A 23,121-nucleotide genomic window follows, 5' to 3' on the forward strand; every position below is an offset into this window, starting at 1 on the left:
CCCTGGACCTGCTCTCCCTTGCGGCTGGGTCCACCCCCAAGGGAGGATGTTGTCTGGTCTGGGCCCTGGTCCCCAGGGTTTGGGGCACATCCAGGGGGCCCCCCAGGCCCTCCTTGTACTTCTCTGCCTGGGAGCATCCAGCCCTCCTGCATCCCTATATCTTCGCCCCCCAAAGCCCTCCTCTGGCCCCAACAGGTCTCAGCCCACCTCGGGGAGGGCCTGAGTGCTGTGATGGCTACAGCTACCTGGCTGCACAGCCCTTGCCAGTCCCCATACTGTCATCGTTCCGGCCTTTTTCTAATACAGTGTTTGATAATTTAATTGATACAGTGTTTCTAATTCAGTGTTTGACACTCACACAAGGTCGTACCCGTCACATACTTAATGATATGAAGTGTGAGGATACAGTGGGTTTCCACCAGCCCCCTCAGCAGGCCACTGGGATGGCCCCTGCACCCAGGGGCCGCTCAGGCCCTCCCCAGCTCACCTGCTGCCCCCTCACTGCTCCGTGTGGATTGCCCAGTTGTGCTTGCTTTTTATCTCCATGAAAATCAAGCCAGACTCTCCTTCCTTCCCCAGGACTGGCTGCCTTTTTGACCCAGCCTCATTTCCAGGACCCACCGTGTGCTTGTGCGCGGCTCTGGTCCACACCTCTCACCGGTCCCACGTGACACTGTGAATGTTGTCACAGTCTGCGTGACCACTCCCCTCGAGCGTGCGCTTGGTGGGGAAGGCTTTTTCTGGGTGACAGTGGAGGAGCAGGCCCGCTGGGTCACAGGCACGTGGACGGCTCATCTTGGCCAGATGGGTGCTGGCCACCGCACGCCCCCAGCGACGTGTGGGCTCTGCCCGCAGTGCTGGGTAGCGTCAGCTTCTCTAATCTCGGCCAGCCTGGTGGGAGTGCGAGTGTGTAATTGTGGTCCTCGTTTGCATTTTCTTGATTGGAATCTTTGTATGTTTATATTTGTGTTTCCTTTGCTGTGTGAAGTCTGTTCATGCCTTTTGCCCATTTAAACACTTGGAGTGTTTGTTTTTGCTCCTCGGCGATTTGCAGAATGTACACACACGTGTGTGCGTTCTAACCTGGGCGACACTGCTCTGTGTGCCTCGCCCCGCCTGGCGGAGTCTCCTGAGGACTCCGGGGGTCCGTGCCCACTCCTGGGTCCCCCACACCCCGCGTCTGGGAGGTGTGCTTCTTTGTTTTTTTTTTTTCTTTTTTTTCTGCAGACCTCCAACTGCCTCTTACGTTCCAGCTCCGGGGTTCAGTCACCTTCACCACGTCTGAACACCCCTCCTCGTGTCTCGGCCCTGCTCCCAGTCGGCGCAGGCTCCGCGTGGTCCCTTCTAGTCCTGCCGAGCCTCTTCTCGCATCACGGCCTCCCTGTACTCATATATCCGCTTCTGTGCTGAGCGACACTCTCTGGCCGGTGGCCCTACCCTTATTATTTCTAGCCCTGTCCTCGGTCTCCCTGGCCCTTTGCACTCCTGTGTATGTTTTGGAATCTCCTCATCAGTTTCCATAAACAACCAAGTCAGCAATTTTTACTGGAATTGCATTGCACCTGTGGCTCCAGTTGTTAAGAACTGATATCCTTATGGTATGGGGACTTCCTATCTGTGAATACAGCGTATCTAAAAAAGGTGAAGTCACTCAGTCGTGTCCGACTCTTTGCTACCCCGTGTACTGAAGCCCACCAGGCTCCTCCATCCATGGGATTCTCCAGGCAGGAATACTGGAGTGGGTTGCCATCTCCTTCTCCAGGGGATCTTCCTGACCCAGGGATCGAACCCAAGTCTCCCACATTGCAGGCAGACGCTTTAACCTCTGAGCCACCAGGAAGCCCACAGTGTATCTATTTATGTCTTTTAAAGTGTTTTAAAATACATTTAAACAATGACTGTCTCCATATATATATATATATATCATATCTTTTAAAAGGTATATACCTAAACATATTTGTTTGTTTGCTTCTATAAATGGTACATGTACCAGCAAGTTGCTGGTATATAGAAATGTGTGTGATTTTTGTGAATTGAGTCTATGTTCAGCCAGATGTTAATGTCTAATTATTTCTCATACTTTGCCTAAGGATTCTGTTAGGTTTCCTTTGAAGATAATCCTGTTATTATCGATAATAACAGCTTTATTTCTTCCATCCCAATGCCTTTTAATTTCTCTTTCCTGATCGCTGTGTAGGCAGGGAGCCCTGGTGAGTCCTGACTTAGGAGGGAAAATGGGCTTCCTTGTTTGGTTCCTAATTTTAAAAAGGAATGCTTCCAACCTTAGCCTGTGAAGAATGTTAATTTTAGACTTATTGTACTCTTTGTCAGATGAAGGATATTTGCTAAGGGCTCGACAAGAGCTTTTTTAGGAAAAGTAAGGGCTGGGTGTCCAATTACATCGTGTATATATTTATCTGTTAAGATGATTATTTGTTTTTCTTTTAATCTGTTGACTTGGTGCGTGTCGCTCTTCTTGCATCCTCACCAGAGTGAGTGATAACAGCAGCTGATGGTGGTGTGGGCTCTCTCGCTGCTGGTCTGCTGGGGACTGTCACTCCTGTGTGGGCCTCTGCACGCCCCTGCTCGTGATGGTCGTGTCCCATGTTAGTGGCAGGCCTGTGTCTGATTCATGTGAAGCTTAGGGTTGTGTTCTCACCCTGTCTTCTCTGTTCTCTGAGTTCTCAGAGTGCTCTCAGACTGCTCAGGTTCTTTCTTATTCTCGACTGTTTTGGTAAGCCACCTGTTTTAAGAGTCTCCGCTTGTCTTGATTTTTCGGCATGGAGGCTCCAGGTGCTAATAACCTTGTTGACTGCTGCACAGTGCCCGGTCCATCCGCGATCTGTGCCTCTCACTCCTACCTCATCGGTCCGTTCCTTTGTGTGCTGATCACCCTTTCCGGGCGCCGGTCCTTTTCACTGGCGCCCTTGACGCTGCTGCTGCGTCTCGCGCGGCCTCCTCTCCGGGTCCTCTTTCTCCGCATGGTGCGGCTGTCCTTCCTCCTCGTGTCTACAGCCTGGCGCTCAGCCCGTGCGGTTGCAGCCCTTCTCTTGTTTTCTGACATCAGCATTTTGAGTCTACAAACCCCCCTTAAAGGGCCATGTTTACTGTGGCTCCACGTAGTGATATATCATATATCCATTAATGTTCAATTTAAAATAGTTTATCTATTATGATTTTTTTTCTCTGACCCATGGGTTATTTAGAAATGAATGGTAGGATTTCTAAATGCATGGGGATTTTAAATTTGCTCTTTTCTGTTATCTTCTAATAGTCGCATTTTGTTTAAAGCATTTCTTTTATGTGAAATTTGTTAAGACTTTCTTTATGGCTTAGAGCTTTCCAATTCTGCAAATATTCCATGTGTATGAGAGAAGAATGTGTATTCTTTAAATACACAGACATGGAAAGTTCTATTAGTGTCCAATAAACCAAGCTAGGTAATTCAGATATTTTGTATCTTTCCCTTTTGTGGTCTGCCTGACATCATAAATCGAGAGAAATCTGTAGAAATCTTATACCGCATTGCTAGATTTGGAAATTTCTCCCTGTAGCTCTATAAATGTTTGCTTTATATATTCTATGGCTCTTTTTTTCTAGGTTGCATACGAGTTTAGGGTGGGTGTATCATCTTGATAAATCACAACTCAGCGTTACGAAGTGACCTTTCCTATCCCACATGATGCCTTTTATCTTAAAACCCATTTTGTCTGCTCTCAATGGGTCTATTTCTGCTTTCTTTTGATTAATGCTTTCACAATATATTTTCCTATTCTTTTATGCCTTTGATATGTCACTCGTAAATTGCATTGAGCTGGATTTGAAAATCCATAGTGACGGTCTGGCTCTTGTCCTGACTGAGCTTCAGCCCTGGCTGATGTGTTAGCTCTCGTTTCTCTCATCTTACTTTTTGGTTTCCACTTATCTTTATTTTTGAAACCTGCTTTTTTAGTTCTAAGTTGTAAACTTTTTATTTTGATAAAGATTTCAAATGTGCGTGAATGTTGCAGAGCTAGGGCTCAGAGTCCCTGCATCTCTTTAAGCCATGCTCCCCAGTCTTTGGCACTTCTTTGTCCTGAGAATCACTTACACCACAATGTTGCTCCATAATACCTCAACGTGGAATTATTGAAGGCCAGGACGTGCTTCTGCATAGCCATCAAACCAGTAAATCAACGCTCATCAGATGTTCCTATCGAATCACTGACTCCATTCAGGTGTCAGCGATGATCCCAATAATGTTCTTAACATCCAGGATTCTAACCCAGGTTTGTTTGTTGGGTTTAGTCGCATCTCTCTAATCCATGGAATGTTTAGAAATTAGTTCCTTTTTTTCTTGCAGTTTATTTCCGTCTTTCATTTGTTTCCCTTGAGATCTGGCTGCAAAGTCTAAAGGCAGACATGACTGCTGCCCCTTCCTGATGGACACACAGAGCCTCTGGATGTGTGAGCTCAGGCCCCTGCCTTGGACCCCTGCCATCCTCAGTTCTTCTTTTTACAGGCTCCCCGGTGGGATGCTGTGATTTTTGCAGCTGGTGTGAGTGAGGATCCATTGTGTCATGTACTGGGGCACCAGTGGTTCTTTTTATCTCAGATCTTCTGGGCTCTTTCTTCTTCCTGAAGTCACTTTTTGGGACCAATCTTGGTGATCATGTAGACAGTTTTTTTTTTTTTTTATTAAGCTACAAGGCATATGGGATCTTAGTTCCCAGACCAGGGATCAAAGCGGTGTCCCCTGCATTGGAAGCGCAGAGCCTTAACCACTGGACCCCGGGGAAGTTCCACATGGACAGTTTCTGTTTGTTTTATTGCCGCGTTGCCCGCGTCTTCACACGGGGTGTTGCTCTGTTACGAGTCCTGTCTGGTGCTGACTGGCTCCATTCGGCTACCGAGGCGTTTCCTGACTGTCCTCGTGCCTTCTTCTTATTATTATTTTTGGGGATCTGTTTTTTTCCCCCCTCTGGCCAGTTGAAGAGCTTGTCTTTGTATTTAGGGTTCTGTGGTTTTCCCAAGGTATGTCCAGATATGGACTTTTTCCCCTTCTGCTTTATGGCTGTGGGGTCAGTGGACGCCTGTGTGGACCCGTCCTGGAAGACCGCGGCTGTCACCCCTTACGTAGGCCTGTCCTCATGCTCCCCGCAGGCCTGTCGTCAGCGGGGCCTGTGTTAGAGGCCTCCTGCCGTCTCTGTAGCTTTGACCATCTCCTTCCTGCCTTCCAGTCCGCTTGCCTCCGGGGACGGCTGGTTCACTCAGATGCGTCTCCCTGGTTTAGGCTGGGTCACGTCTTCTGCTGAACTTGTCAGCTAAGTCTTTCACTTCAAAAACTGTGTTTCTTTCTAAAAGTTCGTTTCTTTTCCAGATCTTCTGTTCGTTCTCAATAGTCCCTGGTTGCCTCTCGATGGCCATATCCTTCATTCTTTAGACGTTTACCCGTGCGTTGCCCTCGGTTTTTACAGTCTTCGGTTGTCTAATCTGTTTCCTGATGCTGCTGCCTTCCTTGGTTGATGCTGTTTGATGCTGAGTCCGTGGCTTGGCTGAGTTGGAGTTGGGGGTTTCTCATCCGGACAGGGCTGAGTTCTACTTGCCCGCTGCCACGGCCCTACTGCATTATTCGTGACCATGTCGGTGGGGTCTGGCCTCCCTCCCTGCAGGATGTGGGGACCGAGCGGACTGCTGGACGTCTCAGCCCCGCTTACTTGATTCTCCTGCCCAGTTCTGCAGGGTCGCTCTCTGAAGCAGAGAGTTCCTGGGAGACCAGCCCCGCCTTGGATGGGGCTCAATGACTGTTCCTTCCCCGGTGCTGCTCGGGGAGGGAGCCCAGCTCACCAGTTCTGATGGGGGTGTGTGTGCAGGCATGGCGTGGGGCTCCATCCCCGGAGGTACTGGACCCAGCCTTCAGGTCAGGACGTGAGTGAGCCAGAGAGTGGACACAGACAGTTCAGGCCCTAGCGGACAGGCCCATGTCCCGTGCAGGACCTTGCCTGGCGTGGGGACCTCAGCCTCTGCCAGAGCAGCGGACAAGCCAGGAGCTCTCAGCTGCCCTCGGGTTCCATCCCGGGGTGCCCCTGAGCCCCCGTCCTGAGACACAGAGTCCCCAAGTCAAAAGTCACAGTTCTGGAATTTCCCCCCAGCCGAATGTTTCAATAATTACAACGTCTGTAATCCACTTAGAAAACACGGTGTTTTTGATGCTCACACTTAAGAAACAATCCGTTCCACACCCATCCATCCAAATGGCTCCGATTTTGAATAATTCGTTTGAAATGGAGTCTAAATATATACAAATAGATGTTTCTGAAATGTCATGTATTCTGAATACATTTGCATGAGAAGCGGCTTCTAAGGCAGAGAGTGGGAGCCTGATGGCTTCTGAGGGCCTGATGGCTTCTGAGGAGGGGCGGGGCGCAAGGGCTGGAGACCCAGGACACAGAGATTACCGGTCCACCGTTTGTTTAAGGCCGGTAATTCAGCTTTCACCATTCCTCTTGCTGGTGCGCCATCACCCTTCGTGATGGGAACTTTGTGCTCCCCAGGACCTCGAGGAGAGCCCCCATGTTCCCTGCAGCCAGTGTCAGGGCTGGGGGCAGAGTGCGTGTTGGTCCCACTGAGTCCCAAGCCGGCATCTGATGCCCAAGTGCCCTGGCCCCTCCTCACCTGCCCCTCTCTCCTTCCTCCCTGCTCCCTCCTCCCCTGCAGAGCCCCTGGCTGCTAGAGATGGGGGAGTCCAGGGCCCTGAGCCCTTCTGGCCCACTCATCAGGGGATGATGAGCCCAGAAGGACCCAGAGGGCCAGGCTGCAGTCTCAGCACACGTGGGCCCTGGAAGAGGCTCAGGCTTCAGTGAGCCTCTGCTCTGCGTGGGCCCCGCTGGCCTGGGACACCTGGGACAGGGGCTGCCCTTGAACTGGGGGCTGAGAGAACAGAAAAATGAGCCCTGCTGGTCCAAAAGGGGTGCACACATGCTGGCTGGAAGGGGCTTCGACAGGTGTAAGCCGCCTTGAGCTTTACAGGGGTCGTGGCCTCCCTGGGAAGCTGGGGCTCCACCCTGAGCCCTCCTCTGATCCTCTGCTGCTGCGCCCTTCACTGGGCCTGGAGCCCCAGAGCCCAGGCGCTCAGAGGACTCCAGACAGCAGCCTGGTCCCTGGGGTTGGGGAGGGGCCTGGGGGCCTCGGGGCTCCAAGTCAGTGCCCTCTCCTCCTCGGGGCCCCTGCTTGTCCGGGGCTGTGGCAGCCGGGGCCTTGCTTCTCACCGTGGCCACACCCCTCCGCAGCCCCAGGGGTCCTCCCCTTGCCCTGCTCAGGCTGGCCCACCCCCAATAACTAACCCCAGCCTCGCCGCCTCACCCTCGCTGTCTGTCCCAAACTGCACACTCTGGATCTTGGTTCTCATGGGTAAGGGCAGGCAGAGGGCGGCAGCTCTGTGAGCCCGTTGGACCGACCAGCCAGTGTCCACTTTCCCTGACCGTGGACACGAGCCTGAGGCGGCCTGAGGGCGTGTCCGCAGAGTCCGTCCCTGGACCCCGAGGCTGGGGTGACTGGTCTGCTCCTCTTGCTCATCCTGCTTCCGCTGAGTCCTGCCAGCCTGGGGGCAGCAACCGTCCTAGGGTCGTGGTCACCTTCAACAGCCAGGAGGAGGCAAGTTTTGAGCAGAGGGAAGCAGGGCTGGGAACCTGAGAGACAGCTCCTGGTGCAGCCAGGGAGCACCCGGGCGGGCATCCTGGAGGTGGTGATGCTGGAGGTGGGTTTTAAAGAGTGAGTTGTTCTCTGAGTGAAGCGCTGCAGAGGGAGGGATACATAGGAAGGCTCTGGGGGGGGGGGGGTGGCTGTCTGAGCAAGTCCCCTTCCCAGACCATCATGTGGCCACCCCCTCCCACAGGGAGAGTGGGCCGGACCAGGCCAGGGTGGCGAGGGGTTGTGGGGGGTGGAAGGTGCAGGAAGGCTTGCTGTGGGAAGCCAGCCGGTATCCCAGGCTGGGGCGGGGAGGTGCAGCCCTCCCCAGCCAGGGAATTAATTCAACAATTACTGCACCAGGACTGCTTCTGACCCCACGCGGCCAGCGCTAATTGGGCCCCAATCAAGAGCGTAATTCAGGTTAATTGGCTCCCCGCTGCCAGCCCCCATCAGACTCCTTCAGCATGGGGCTGCCGTTTAAGAGTGATTAATCAGCTGACGCTGACAGCCGGGCAGGGGTCCCTCTACCGGCCTCACTTATCCCGTCCCCACAGCATGCTCTCCTGCTCCTTCCCTTCTGTGTAGTCCCTGGGCAGCTCTGTCCCCCACCACTACTGAGGGGCTTGGGCGAGCTGCACTTCCCAAGCCTCAGTGTTTGCACCTCTGAAATGGGTGTGCTTGGGCCCCTTGCAGGGCTATCCTGAGGGTCGTTGTCAGTGTGTAGCACTCAGCACCTCTCTGAGGGGACTGAGGCAGCGGCCACCAGGAAGGGGCTGCTCTGTGTCTTGGGAGCCTCTGTCTGGAGCCTGTTCCCCAGGGGCCTCACGACTGCCTCGTGGGAACAGGCCCCAGATGAAGGGTGGGGGCTCTGGGCAGCCCACCACCCTTGCTCCAGACGGTGACCTCTGGTCCTGGCCGCCCAGACGTACCCAGTGCAGAGCTCTCCACCTCTGGGGGTGTCTGTAGCCCTGTGAGCATCCTTGTTGAGGCCACCTCCTCCTCTGTAGGACATGATGGCCTTAAGGGAAGGCACCTGCCGCCCCACTGGCCTTTGACCCCTACGTCCTGGGTGCAGGAACAGGGCCCGAGGGCGCCCAGGGCAGCAAGGGCATCGGTGAGCAGGGTGGAGGTGCTCTTGTGGGGTGCCCCAGGTGGGCCTGGATGAGGCCCAAGATGCTGCTGGACCCGCGAGCTCTTTGTCTGAAGGCTTCTGGCAACGGGGTGCAGCTACTCCCCAGGGTCGGCAGAGGAGACAGGTCAGGGCCTGGCCTATGGTCAGTGCGGGCTGCCATAACCGACCCTACAGATGGGTGGTGGAAACAGTGGATATTTAGTCTCAAGACTCTGGAGACCGGAAGTACGAAATCAGGATGTTGGCATGGCCGACTGCTTCTGCCACCGGAGGGGGACTCCACTCCAGGTCTCCCTCTTGGGCTGCAGATGGTCGTCCGCATGTTCACACGGCCTTCTCCCCATGGAGCTGGTCAGATGACCCTGCTCTAACCCAGTGGCCTCTGTGAAAGCCCATCTCCTGTTCAGGACCCGCTCTGAGGTCCTGGGTAAGGTTCAGCGTTTCTCTCGGGAGCTCAACTCAGCCTGTAACCCTGGGCCTCCCAGGTCTGTGTCCTGGTATCCCCGCAGCAGGGGGCCAGGGCGGTGCCCGCAGTGTGGGGTTATGAGAGCTTGGTGTGGACAAGGGTGCAGCTTGGAGAGTAGGGGCTCAGGGGCCCTAGGGCCCTATGATCCTTCCCACAGCCTCTGCCTGGGTCCCTGGGCTCCTCCTGCCTTTAAAAATGGCTCTAGCTCCATGCAAAAAAGGTGTGCCAGTTCTTAGCACCTCGAGAGGCCCTTCCAGGCCGGTCTCCCTTGTCGGATGCAGTGGTGTTAACAGGAAATCTCATCATGCCTCCTTAAGGACGTCTCCTCCGCGCTTTACTGGAAGGTCACGGATGCAGTCAGGACACCTCCGCTGGGAGCCGGAAAGGTCAGCCCATCAGTCGACGTTGTGTCCAGGGCGGCTTCCTGCTCCCCGGAGCTCCGGGAGGGGCTCTCGTCTCACCGGCTGCTCCTGGGGGAGCCCAGTGTGGCTTCTGTCCCTGGCCCAGCCCAGCCCCGCAGAAGCCGCCTCCATCCCTGCGGGCGAGGGTGCAGGTGCCCGGGGCTGAGCAGAGGCTAGGGGGTGGCGGGGCTCTGTCTTGTGCCATGGGAGGGGGCCCCAGGGGCCGGGACTACAGAGCATTTCGTCAAAGCCTGCCTCTGCTCCTCCATCTGTCTTTACCTGAGCATCTGGCGGCCTCCGGCCCACCTGTCGTTGCCTGCCCGCCTCTTCCCCTTGAAGTTGGAGGGGAGGCCCAGCGTGGTTCACTGCGGGGAGAGGAGGGACAAGAAGGGGCGGGCCTGGTGGAGGCTGGCAGGGCTGACAGGGCCTGGGGATGCTGTCTGCCAACCCCGTTCCCCCCGGTGACCTGTCCCGCTGCTGTGGGCCACTCTCCCTCCAGCCAGGCCCCTGGGCTGCTGGCATGGCTCCCAGCTCCGCTGCCTCCCTTCCCCTGCTCTGTTCAATGTGGCAGTGAGGTGTGGAGGGTGGACAAAGGGGACCAGGGAGGCGTGGGCCTGGCATAGATCTTACCCATGCAGGCGCTCAGCTGCTGTCCAGCTCGAGGTCAGCCTGAGGGTCCCGGGAAGGCTGACCTGGGCTGGGCCGGGCACAGACACTCCTCCTGCCGGCAGCGAGCATGAGGCCAGGCTGGTCCCAGCTGGGCTGTGCCTGAGCCACACGGATGGGAGAGCTGGGACAGTGGCTTGCTGTGACCGCCTGAAGCCTGGGAGGCGGGCAGTGTGCCCCAGCCACACACAGTCAGGTCATGGAAGCCAGCCCTGCCCAACCCTGGCAGCTGTGTTTCTCACAGGCATCCAGATTCCCGCAGACAGTCTCCATCGGTGCTCTTGTGGGGGCCCGGGTGTGCGAGGGGCACTGAGAGCTCACAGGGCCCATCGGCCCTTTTGTGGGGGACGTGGAACGTACACACAGGCCTGCCACGGGTGCCGGGTTGGAATCCTGACTGCAGCTTGTGAGCTGGCGGCTCTTTTTCTGCAGACGTGTTGACAGGACCCACCAGTCAGTGTTGGGGAGGGGCTGAGTCCAGGCAGCCCGTGGGGGACGCTGGGCTCTCACAAGTTTTAGAAAGTGGGGCTGTCCTGCTGTGCATGGACAGAGGGCGCTGTCCAGGGTCCTGCAGGGGCTCTGTCCAGGGTCCTGCAGGGGCCCTGGCTTGGAGATCCTTTCCCTCGGAGCCCGCCCTGCCAAGAGGGCTGTGGGTTTCTGACCTCCCCCACCCCCAGCTGTGGGCTCCCTGAAGGCTGTGTCTGATTCACTCTGGCCCCTCCCCACAGCTGGAATGCCAGGGCAGCAGTGTGACCTGTGAAAGCTGGGAAGCGGGGCAGAGAGGCCCGAACCTCAGATGAGCACCACATTGTCTCTGACGCTGGGGCAGGTCTCTTAACCTCTCTGAGCTGAGTCCTGGCCCAGGACATGGCATGACAGTACTTGCCCGTAGCCCTGGGAGGCAGGACTGTTCTGATGATGGCTGGCCTTCCGCTGGAGTAACACTGAGGCAGTGAAGGTGGGGGGTTGGTCATCCATCCATCACCCAGCAGATCTAAGACACTGCCCTGAACCAGAGTTCAGTGCCACCTACTCCAGGGACCTTGCCTACCCTGTCCCTGCCAGGCTCTTCCCTTCCCCATGGCTGAGTCAGCGTTCCACCGTAATGCCCACTGTAGAGACCAGAGCCACCTTGAGAGAGTGGAAGGGCAGAAAGGTGGATAGATGGGTGGATTGTTGGGTGTGTGTGTGTGTGTGTGTGTGTGTGATCACATTGCTGGAGGGGTGGATGGGGGGGACGGATGAGTGGATGAGCAGATGGAGGGATGGGTGTGTGGACTGGCAGGCAGGTGGGTCAGTGGAATGAATGGATGAGTGATAGATGGAAGAATGGAAGGAGTGCAATAATATCCAGGCCCAGCCCCAGCATCCACCTGATGGCTCAGGTGAGCTGCTGGGGGATTCATCCTTGACCTCTTTCCCTTCTCTTGAATATCCCATCACAGCCAGGTTCTCAGGTTTCCCCTCCTGGTCTTGCCCCCATCCTCTCAGATTGCCCTTCTGCTTGAGGCCTTTGTCCTTCCAGGGATGGTCTTCCTTCTCCTCCCCATCCTCCTAGTTACTTCCTAAGTCACTAACTCTTGTGAAGTTAGAGGTCTTGTCACTAACCCTCTTGAACTGCTTGGTGACCTCCCAGGCTATTCTAAGCTCTCTCTTTGCCCCAGGTTCCACCTTGGTTCCTTATCTCCCACCGGCTGGCGTGCCTGGGGAGTCACACCCCCTGCACTCAGGACCTGGAGAGTCAGAACCCTCCCTGACGAGTTCTCCAGCACCAATCTGTGTGTCTTCCCGCCCTGAGGCCTTTGATGGTGGGCCTGCAAGTTGTAAATTTAGTGACCACAGCAACATACAGGAATAAGAAAAGTGTCTGGGGAGGACTTCATGGCTGGCATGTGTGAGACTCCATGGGGTGTACTTTCCATGCGTCATCTTATTAAGTCTTCCAAGTGGCTCCTGGAGTCCCTGGCCTCATCATATACTTGCAGAAGAACCCAAGGTCCCAGGAGGGGGCGTGGCTAAGGAGGAGGGCAAACCAGGAGCCACTCCCAGGCCTGGCTGCCTCTGGAGCTGCAAGCGCCTCACTGGCTCTCCTGCCTCCTTTCCAGGGCCAGCCCAGAGCGGCTCTTGGATGAGTATGTGCCATCTGAGGGCAGGGCCCCCTGCAAGGGACAAGGTCTGTGTGGGCCTTGGCCTCGGGTGGGCCCAGCCCCCTGCAGTCACAGGCCCAGTGTCCCCCAGGATGGGAGGCCAGACACCCAACACACGACAGCAGCCTCTATCTCTCTGTCCAGCTCCAAAGACGCAAAGTCAAGTGCTTCCTCCTGGCGGCTGGCGTCACCGTCCTGCTGGTCATCGTCCTCATCGTTGCCACCTCTGTTCGAAAGTGATGCCGCCCCGGGTAGGTGCCGTCCCTGCCCCCATGCCACCTTCTGATCTCCTTTGACCCACCCCCATCCATTCATTTATCCATCCGCCACCCACCACTTATCCATCCACTCATCTCCCCACCTCTGATCCACCCACCCGTCCACTTATCCATCTGTCATCTTCCGATGTGTCAGCCATGGCTGGGCCCTGCTGACCAGTGGTGAACAAGGCTGAAGGCAGCCCACGAACCTGGAGCTCACAGCCCAGGGTAGGCTCTCCTGAAGACCCCTGTGTAAGCACTGACTTCCAGAAGGTCATGGCTGACTAGTCCCCTGAGACAATGGTGAGCAGAGTCAGGCAGTGGACCCTCCCCGGAGCTTCAGAGGGTCTAACGCCCTGCTGGCCCTTGATTTTGGGTCCTAGTCTCCACCCCATCTGTGGTCATCTGTGACGCAGCCCAGGGCATAGATAGAGCTCCGGGTGTCACCCTTGGGGGCAACACGCCTGCTACTTGGGTCATTCTGCTCACAATGGTGGGATGGTCATTGTCAGGACCATCTAGCAGGGGAGACTGAGGCCCACGGTCATATGCAGGGTGCTGCCATGTCCCAGCTTGGGTTCCATCGCCAGAGGTGATGGCCCACGATGACAGGGCCTCCTGCGCTCCTGGGCCCTGGGCAGGGATAGTACCGGTGCTGAGGGACCAGCAGGGAGGGGCTCCAGCTGCCTCTCCGCTCCTTCAGATTTCTCTACTGCCCTCCTTTGCTCCGAGGGCCGCCCAGACCTCCCACTTCCCCTCCCGCCCCACCCTCCCCTGCATACCCAGCTGTGACCCTGCCCCAGGGCTGGGCAACGCTGCACCCTGAACCTATCCCACTGCGAGAGGGAACCCAAGGATACGTCCTCGGGCCAGGCACGCAGACCCCGTGGGAACAGCTGATCCGCCTCCAGTGAGCTCCCTGGCTGGAGCGGACTGACCACAGCCATGCCCGTCCCCTGGGAAGACGGAAGGCGAGGCTGAGACCCAGGTCACACGGCTGGCCAGTAGCCCCTTAGTGGCCCGTGGGCTCGGGGCAGGAGGGGTCTCCAGCTCCTAGAAGCTCACAGATGAACAGTGGGGAGGGCCTGGGGCTGGGGCAGCTCAGACCCTGGTAGGACAAGCTGGGAGTCAGGCCCCAGGCCACTTGGTGTGGGTGTCCCTGGGCACCGCAGAACCAGGGGAGCCCTGAGCCCATCCCTGTAGGGACACGTCATCTCTGGCACATCACCAAGCCAGGAGAGACCCCAGCCCGCTGCGCTCAGGTGCCCTCTGTGACCCGCGGGCCATGCAGCAGAGGCTCTGGGACCTGGAGGCCCACCTGCTCTGGGTGCGGCTTCTGCAGAGCCGTGGGGCTGCTGTCTGCCTCTCTCTTGCTGCCGAGTTGCTCTGAGGACAAAGGCAGATAATGGCTAAATATAAACAGTGCTTTGAGGAAGGAAAAGGCTCTATTCAAATGCAGGGGGTTATTACTTCTGCAGAAAAAATAGGCCTTGAGGGAGGGGCTCCCTGACACCTGCAGCCTCATGTGTCCGTTTCTCTGTTTGTATGTCGGGTGAGGCCCTGCCCTCCAGGGGTCTCCCAAGGAGGGGGTGCGGCCCTACATCACTCCCGTCCCACTGTCCAGGCTACCCCCCAAGGACCCCTGCCGACTCCCAGGGCTGCGACTCCCCTAGGCTCAGTTCTTCCCAGCTGCCGAGGTTTGCAGGCCCATCTCTGCCTGATCCTTACGGGCTGGGGCTTGGGGGTGTGCGGACGGGGCAGGTCAGGACCTGAAACTCTCCAAAGTGGAAGGACCTCCTACCTAGCTCAGCCAGCCTCGCTCACCTATGAGCTCCTGCACTCAATTTACAGCAGTATGACGGCTTGTCCAGTACCAGGGTCAGGGCTCAGAGTGTGAGCAGGGTCAGGGCTCAGAGTGTGAGTGGGGTCAGGGGTCACGGCTCAGAGTGGGACTTGGGTCAGGGCTCAGAGTGGGACCAGGGTCAGGGCTCAGAGTGTGAGTGGGGTCAGGGCTCACTGTGTGACCGGGGTCACGGCTCACTGTGTGACCGGGGTCACGGCTCAGAGTGGGACCAGGATCAGGGCTCAGAGTGGGACCAGGGTCAGGGCTCAGAGTGGGACCAGGGTCAGGGCTCAGAGTGGGACCAGGGTCAGGGCTCAGAGTGGGACCAGGGTCAGGGCTCAGAGTGGGACCAGGATCAGGGCTCAGAGTGGGACCAGGGTCAGGGCTCAGAGTGAGACCAGGGTCAGGGCTCAGAGTGTGACCAGGGTCAGGGCTCACAGTGTGAGCAGCATCAGGGCTCAGTGTGTAACTGGGATCAGCCTTATAGTGTGACCAGGGTCAGGGCTTAGAGTGTGACTGGGTCGGCCTCATAGCGTGAGCGGGGTGTAGACCAAGTCTGTGGTCCGGGTTGAGCCTCCTCAGCCCTAGTAGGAACCTCAGATGACACAGGAGCAGACGCAAGGGTGCCTGTCCTGGTCAAGCCCAGCTCCTGGCCCCAGCTCCTCATCTCATATCTGACCCCCTTGCCTTTCTGGAAAGTGCTGTTTCCAGAAGTACCTCCAAGCCCAGTTGCTTTGAGCAGATCTGAGAGATGAAGGTTTGGGGTCAACCTTGGTTTTCAGGGACGCAATCCCAGGCAGAGGAAGCTATGGTGAATCTGGGTCCCCAGCAGGGCCCAGGGACCGGGCATGTACCCCTGTGATTTCTCGGGATGCGGGGCAGGGTGTCAGGCTGCAGAGGGGCTTGTTTCCCAGAGCCCAGTGCAACTGGCCAGCAGCAGGATTGCCCAGGTCTTGGTTGGTGGCTCTTAAGGGAAAGGAGCTGGTGGAACCGGTAGGAGTTGAGTCCTTGGATCTGGAGGGCTTCCCCATCCCTCTGTCCTCCTGGGCACCCACAACTTCGGTGCTTACACCCTCAGGATCTCTTTTCATGTTTAACTGTTCGCTGCGGATCTGTCTGTGTGTCCCTGTGGGCTCTGTGGGTCCCAAGGCCTGGTGCAGGATGGGGGAGTGGCTGGAGGAGGGAGCAGGGGATCAGGGCAAGCAGGGGCTTGTCCTCACTTGCACCCGCTGGGGTCACAAAGCCGGGCCTCAGCAAATAGGAAATTCCAGTATCTGGGCAACAATCCATGAAGCATTTTTCACGAGCACAAAAATTTAAGGGGCTCAATGGAGGCTCATAGCAAATCATGTTTTTAATGGTTTCTGAAAGCTGTGAAATATCGACCTTGAAGCCATTGATTTCCATTTGGGAAGTGAGTGGTGGGGTCTTCATCTCCAGGCTCCTCTGTGCACGTGTGTGTCCGCAGCTCTGTGTGTGTGCGCGCTTCTGTTTGCATGTGTGTTGTGTGTGTTTCTGTGTGCATCTGCATGTGTGTCTCTCTGTGTACATGTGTCTGTGTATGTGTGTGCACGCACGCATCTCTGTGTGTGCATGTGTGTCTCTGTGTGTACATGTGTCTCTGTACATGTGTGTCTGTGGGTACATGTGTGTCTGTGTGTACATGTATGTGTCTGTGTACACATGTATCTCTCTGTGTGTGTGCATCTCTGTGTACATCTGTCTGTGTACATGCATGTGTGTGTGCATGTCTCTACATGTGTGTCTGTGCATGTATGTCTGCATGTTTATCTGTGTGCACGCACGTGTGTCTGCATGTGTGTCTGCCTGTGCATGTGTCTCTCTGTGTACATGTGTGTCTTGTACATGTGTGTGCACACGTGTGTCTCTGTGCACGTGTCTGTGTACATGTGTCTCTCTGTGTGCATGTATGTCTCTGTGTACACATGTGTGTGTGTGTGTCTGCGTGTGTGTGCACATGCGTGAGCTCAGGAGGGAGGGACAGACTTCCCCTTGAGCTGCCCGCTCCCCCTCCCCAGAGGCTGCAGTGGTGGACAGCGTGGCATCCGGGTGGGCAGGAGATGACAGTGCTCCATCGGTAGGAACTTTACATGGGAGAACCTCACTTAATCCTCACACAGCCCCATGATGGAGGTGCTGGTGTGTCCTCATTTTTCAGATGAGAAAACTGACACATGGAGAGATGAAGGGACTTACCCGGAACGGGACAGCACAGAGGGGTGAGCCTTCTGGGGCTGGGAGTGCCAGGGAAGCGCTGCCCCGAAGGCCAAGTGGCTGTCCAAGATCACAGAGTGGGAGTGTGGGGCCAGGCTCCAGCTCCGGTCTGCATGACCCTGAGGTCTGGTGGTGCGGGGACTGCGGGTCGTCCATGTGGCCTGGGTGGTCAGTGGCGCTGTCCTCGGGGCGTGCTCATGAAGGTGGCTCAGTTGACTGCTCTAGGCTGAGCCTGTGAAAGGCCTGGTGGCCTGGTCACCTGCAGTCTGGTGACACTGGGCAGCCCTGCCCGCCCTGCCGCAGTGGGAAGCGTGCCTGCCGGGGGCGCTGGGAGGGGTCCCTGAAGGTCACGTGGCTCCCTGGGCATTTATGCATGGAAATCTCCCCCAGAGACCCAGTGCCCACCTCTCAGAGCCCCTGGTCAGCAGGCAGGTGGGCAGAGACCCCTGGGCGAGGCTGGGGGCAGCAGGAGGAGGGGGAGGGGCTGTGGCCCCCATCATGGCCCCGATCTATGAAGGGGCATCTATGCTGCCTCTGCAGTGACTGTGGGCATCAGTGGCAAAGGCCACCGGGCGTCCAGCCCAGAGGAGTCCCACCCTCCGTGACAGGCTGTCTCCTCACCACGCCGTCACTGTCGCAATGGTGTTGCTGTTGTCACGAGCCTGCTCTTGTTTATGGAGATGGGACACTCAGCTAGCCTTTCTCTCTGATGTTCCCGTGTGGCCCTCCAGCCAGCAGGGCCAGGCCTTGTCCTCCCAGTCACCTTGGGCAGGACACACGGGAACAAGTCCGAGCAACCCAGAGGTCGGCGATGCCTCTGTCTGATTCAGTGAACACCCCTGCCCCTGCCGGTGGGAAGCAGACCCAGCACTGCTCCCGCAGCGCACAGCCAGGAGAGAAGCAGGCCTCTGAGGCACTGACCTGTCAGGAGCAGAGTGGAAGCCGGAAGGGACGCAGCTCTGCAGGGAGGGCTTCCTGGAGGAGGTGGTTCTTGAGAGCTGAGGATTGAGAGGTGGGTATGGGCTCCTCCATCAAACAAGGAGGTGGGCACTTGGGGCTGAGAGCAGGGACAGGCAATGGCCTGGGGTCACTGTGGGTGGAGCACGGCAGCAAAAGCCAGGCCAGGCCACGTTCAGGAGGCCCCTGGGCTTCCTGGGGCCACTTGTCAGGAGCAGTGTTTGCTCCCAGCAGGCCCCCTTCCCTTTGCATGTGATGGCCCCACCCCTCAGCACCCCAGGCTGGGCAGATGGCCACCTGAGGAGGGCCTTGCCCAGCCAGCTGGTGGGGATGCCCTCCACCAGGACAAAGGTGGAAAAGAACAGAAGCACGCCAGTGCCAGTGGCCGCACAGAAGTGAGAAGATGGGAGGGCTGATGGATGGTGTGGCGGCGTTTGCCAGCTAGCTGCTAGGCAGGGGTGAGGTGGAATGGCCTGGAGCCTTTCGAGTCCCAGCCACCCTGGGTGCCCACAGGGTTGCTCAGGCTTCCTCTCCTGCGATCCGGCCGCCGACCTGTCTGGCCACACACCTCCCCAGAAGCAGGAGTCTGGGTTCCCCGATGACTCCTGTAACCCAGGCTGGGAACCTCACTCAGACCCCAGCCCCAGGCCTTTGTTCCCATCATGGAGGGGTAGGGGGGGTTGAGGCCTGTGTGCCCAGCTCCTGGGCCTGGGCCAAAGTCTACGAAGCAAGCATTCTGAGGGTCAGCTGCTCTTTGCAAGACGCCCCACCCTGCCCCCCGACTGTCCCCTTCTCCCCAACCCCTGCCCTTGCCCAGCTGGCACTTGGCCTCAGATTTGGTTCTGTGACTCCAGCCTCTGGGGCCGCACCTGTCCAGGGGTCACACTGTCCCTGGAGTGACCACTGGACACACAGAATCCCAGGCCGTGCCAGGGCCCTGGGCCCTCAGCAACATCAGGACGGGAGTGGGGGTACCTGATGATGCCAGCCGGGGCACCTCTGAGCAGGGAGAAGGTGAAGTTTGGCACCACCCGCATTCCCCATGCCCACCTTGACCTCAGGGTCAGGCCACTGAGCCATCCAGTCCTGTGTCCACTGTGATGACGCCACTCACTGGGCGGCAGGAGGACACATTGCCTGAAGCCAAGGGTCGGGCGAGAGCGTGTCTGGGTGGTGGCATGGCCCTGGGTTTGGGTCCCACCTGCCGTCTCCACCTGGGGCAGAGGGCAGGTCCCCAGCTCCATGCAGCTTTGGTATCAGACCCATGAAGGGGGACAGTCCCCGCCCCGACACAGGGCTGCGTGGTCATGGGGTTCCTGCAGGAGCCCCATCAATCAGCCCAGTGGGGCGGGTGAGGGCCTGGCCACTTTCCTCCCCTTTCTTCTCCAGAGCCACGCAGGAGGCGGCTGGTGGGGTCCTGCCCTCAGGGACCCCCTGAGAGGAGGGCTCCAGGCCCCACTTGCAGGGCAGGCACTTGGAAGGGAGCCACCAGGCCTGACAGAGGAGAGAGGGCTTCGATGCAGAACGAGGACTTCAGGGGGCTAGCGGGAGCCCCGGGCCAAAGTCTATGAAGCAAGCATTCTGAGGGTCAGCTGTGCTTCACAAGACGCCCCACCCTGCCCCCCGACTGTTTCCTTGCTCAAAGCTAGCAGTTTTGCTTCTGGGTACTTCTCAGTAATTGCAATAATAAATTGAATAATTAAGCTAAATCCACAGAAGAGAATTAAATATTAATTTCTAATAAGCTATTCAGAGAGTGTCACCAGGGAGGACCAGCAGACTGTATCTGTGCTGGGTGCTCTCCTGCTCAGCCCCCGAACTCTCCCTCCCAGGGCAGGGCTAACCCACATGCAGCCGCGGTCCAGGGGTCAGTGGTCAGTGTGCTGGCCTGTCAGTCAGCCAGTGGGCACACGAGACTGGCATCAGGCCCAGCAGTGGAGAAGGATGCCCAGGGGTCTGGGCCTGGGTCCCCATGGCAGCTGAAGTTGCCCGCCACCAAAGGGTTGGGCGCACCACTGGCAGAGTGGTGAGTGGATGAGAAATGACTCGTCTGAGGGACACTGACAGTGACCTGAGGGGTGGGAGCCAAGCCCAGCCTCTGTGGTGCCTGCACCTCGAGAAGGCCCCTCACCATCACCCCACAGCCCAGGGAGCTCACGGGTGATCCGAGCCCCAGGCAGTCAAAGGAAGGTGCTCCAGATGGACCCTAGGGCAGCCTGCTCCTGCTCTGAGTCCTGAGCCTGGTCCCACTCTGAGCCCTGCCCCTGCTCACGCCCTGAGCCCTGAGCCTGGTTCCACTCTGAGCCCCGCCCCTGCTCATGCCCTGAGCCCTGACCTGCTCACGCCCTGAGCCCCGCCCCTGCTCACGCCCTGAGCCCTGCCGCTGGTCCTGCTCTGGCTACGTGATGGACCTGACTCTGAACCTGATCCTGGCTGTAGACCTGGCCCTGACTCTGCTCTTAAGAGATGAGAAAGCACGGGGCAGGCACAGTGTGTCTGCTGCATGAAGTTGATGGTGAGGTGGGGAAGGTGGTCAGTGCAGGTCTAAATCAACCCAGGGTCCCTGAGCCCCCGGGGGTGTTTGGAGCCAAGCACCATCTTGAAGGGGTGGGGGTGTGTGAAGCCCCTGTGGCCCCCACGGTGACGCCACCCTGAGGAGATGGGGGCTGAGGAGGTCGGCCGGGGCAGGAAGAGGGCGCAGCAGGGATGGGGGCAAGGCAGGGCTGCGGGTTGTGCGAAGCCTGGGAAGATGGCTCCCTCCAGCCCCTGCACCCTGAGAGCCAGTCTCCGCACCGTGGACCTGTGGGTGCCCTTCCTGGAGGCCCCGTGGACCCCAGCCCAGGGGAGATCCCAGCACCAGGGGCTCAGCCCTGCAGGCCGTGGCCTCCCGCCCCCAGCGCCTTTCAGATCCCGTCAGTGTCCCATCTGTTCAAATCCAAAGGTCTGCTCTGCAGCCTCAGAACCGTGTAGCTGAGGCTCCACCTGCAGAGCACAGGGCGGCAGGCGGGGCACTTGGAGTGGGGGCCGCGTGCTGGGTGCGGAGGTCCCCCACTTGAGTCCCTCATGCAAGTGGAGACGCACCTGCAGAGGGCCGGGTGGGGTCTGCACAGGCCTGGGGGTGGGGGTCGGCGGGGGGCAGCTGAGTCTTCACCATTCTACCAGCCAGAGCCCGTGCCCAGGCTTCTAGGAAGGGCTAAGCCAGCTTGGGGGTGCCAGCTGACTGTAGCCCCATTTTACCAACAAGGAGATGGAGCCTAGAGGCCCAGGCCTGCAGCTGGCTCTCCGGATGGGGTCTCCCATGAGGCTGGCATTAGAGGGCCTCCTGGGAGGGACCCTGGGGAGGAGGTGACAGGCGCAGAGGTGGGGTGCGGGGACAGGAAGGCGGGTGAGGCCACAGAGGAGGCATGCAGGTGCTGGGGGCTCTCTGGCGGGGGCTGAGGCTGGCGCAGCTCTGAAGGGTGCCCACGTGGGCTGAGCCTCGGTCACCCTTTTTGGCCTGTGTCTGGGGGGGCATTGGGGAGCGACCTCTGCTCCCCTCCTTGCCCTCCCCTTCCTAGTACTCAGCATACCCTCCGAAGGGAGGGTGGGCAAGCTTGCCCAGCAGGGAGGGAAGCACAGACCAGCGGCCGTTCCTTGTGGTCCTCAGGTTTGCTGCTGGGCCCTGGCTGGGGCAGAGGGACTGTGGGGAGGCAAAGGAGGTGGCATGTGCCTGGAGACCTCCACGTGCAAGGGGCGCACGGGCCGGGCAGGGAGTCCTGTTCTTCAGGGCCTTTGCAGGGGCCTGGCCATGGCGGGCTGTAATTTTCAACAGTGCTCTGGGGCCTCCTTAAGAGGTGCCGTTTGAGGAGCTGCCCTTCACCCGCTGGCTCGTGGCTCCAGCGTGGTCTGGGGGGCCCCCAGCCTGTGCAGACGCACACGGCCACAGTCCCTGTGGTTCCAAGGAGGACGTGTGGGCGGCGCTGCAGGAGAGGAGGGGGAGGGGCGGTCAGCAGAGCCCTGGGGGCTGCAGGGGCCGGCCGGCTGTGACGTCCCAGGAAGGGAGAGGCCAGGGGCCAGGAGGGACCGAGGACAGCTCCAGGCATATGGCTTTGGAGGCAGGAGAGAGCAGGGCAGCCAGGCCGAACTCGGGAGTGAGGACAGGCTAGACGGGTGGAGGGAGGACAGCGAGGTCTGGGGAAGCCTGACCTGGGCTGGGGGGTCCATGCTGGCACCGTGGCCATGGCGGCTCCCCTCCCGGGACCTCTGCCTTCTCACCTGTGAGATGGAGGCTGGTCGGCAGGGCCCACCCTCCTTGCCACCTTGTGACTCACCGCCCAGCCTACTGCCCCCAGGGGACCCCCAGCTCCAACAGCCCTGCCCAAGGGAAGGCCCTCGGCTCCCCCAGGAGGCTGGCGTGCTGGGGAGACCCAGGCCTGGGAGCCGGCAGGACCCCTCGCCCGCCGTTGGCTCCCGGGCCTCCGCCCTGCCTGCTCTTGCCACAGCTGAGCCGGGCTCTCTCGCCAGGAGCTGACGGAGCCTCTTGTGTTGCAGGCTGATGCTGTCGCCTGGCCTGCATGGACCTGCAGAGCTTTGCACCTGCCTGCCGCCTGCCGCGTGCCGAGCCCCTGCTTCTGTGCCGGCCCCTGGCTGAGCCGCCCAATAAACTGCCATCATAGCCAGCTACAGGGCCACTGGTCTCCATCTGTCATCCGTCAGCAGGAGGCAGTTTCCGGCTCCGGGACCCCAGACGTGGAGCCTGGGCTGCGTTGGGTGGGAGGGGTGGCGGGGGTGTGTGTGAGTGTGTGAGTGCGCGGGTGCGATGGCCGTGTGGGCAGGAAATGCAAGATGGGGCAGGGCCTCCACCAACCGTGGGAGCCCAGCCCGGCCGTGGCCCGGCCCGTCGTCCCTGAGGGCCAGCGGGCAGCCTACCACCCTGTTCCCCCACGCAGCTCTGTGGCCCCTCCAGCTCCCGAAGTGATGTCACAGCTTTTCTGCCTCTGGGCACCCAGCCGGGGGCTGGGCACGGAGAAGGGGGTCCTGGGTGGGAAGAGCCCAGCCCAGGCTGCCCATGGGTCCCCCTCTTCTGCAGGAGTGAGGCATGGGGGAGGCATTGCTACACAGGAGGGTCTGGAGCCAGAGAAGCCGCTGGGAGTGCCTGGCCTCTGTGGGTAGGAGAGGGTGGGAGACGGCCCCACCCGCCATGGGGAGGGGGTGCAGGCAGACCCCGGCCCCTCACTGCAGGACTCAGCATTGCCCTTCCCAGGCCCCCATAGAGCTCAGGACCTTGTGGGCTGGGGGCTGCACATGCCAGGCCCCCAGGACAGGCAGAGTCCATGGCCTCAGAACTCCAGAAGGGTCTGCAGGAGG

The 23,121-nt window shown here is 58.8% G+C and overlaps 1 protein-coding gene across 1 annotated transcript in view; it reads left to right on the top strand.

Annotated features, from left to right (window-relative positions):
• Window positions 1-17,648, top strand: part of TSNARE1 (t-SNARE domain containing 1) — a 78,145-nt gene extending 60,497 nt beyond the window's left edge. The window contains exons 14-15 of the mRNA XM_068983324.1: window positions 12,625-12,731; window positions 17,550-17,648. Coding sequence (XP_068839425.1) covers window positions 12,625-12,720 — 96 coding nt within the window. The 3' untranslated portion in view covers window positions 12,721-12,731; window positions 17,550-17,648. The remainder of the gene's footprint in view (window positions 1-12,624; window positions 12,732-17,549) is intronic.
• The last annotated feature ends 5,473 nt before the right edge of the window (window positions 17,649-23,121 follow it).

The sequence above is a fragment of the Capricornis sumatraensis genome, chromosome 11 (genome assembly GCF_032405125.1).
Source record: "Capricornis sumatraensis isolate serow.1 chromosome 11, serow.2, whole genome shotgun sequence".
In the NCBI taxonomy this organism is placed as follows: domain Eukaryota; kingdom Metazoa; phylum Chordata; class Mammalia; order Artiodactyla; family Bovidae; genus Capricornis; species Capricornis sumatraensis.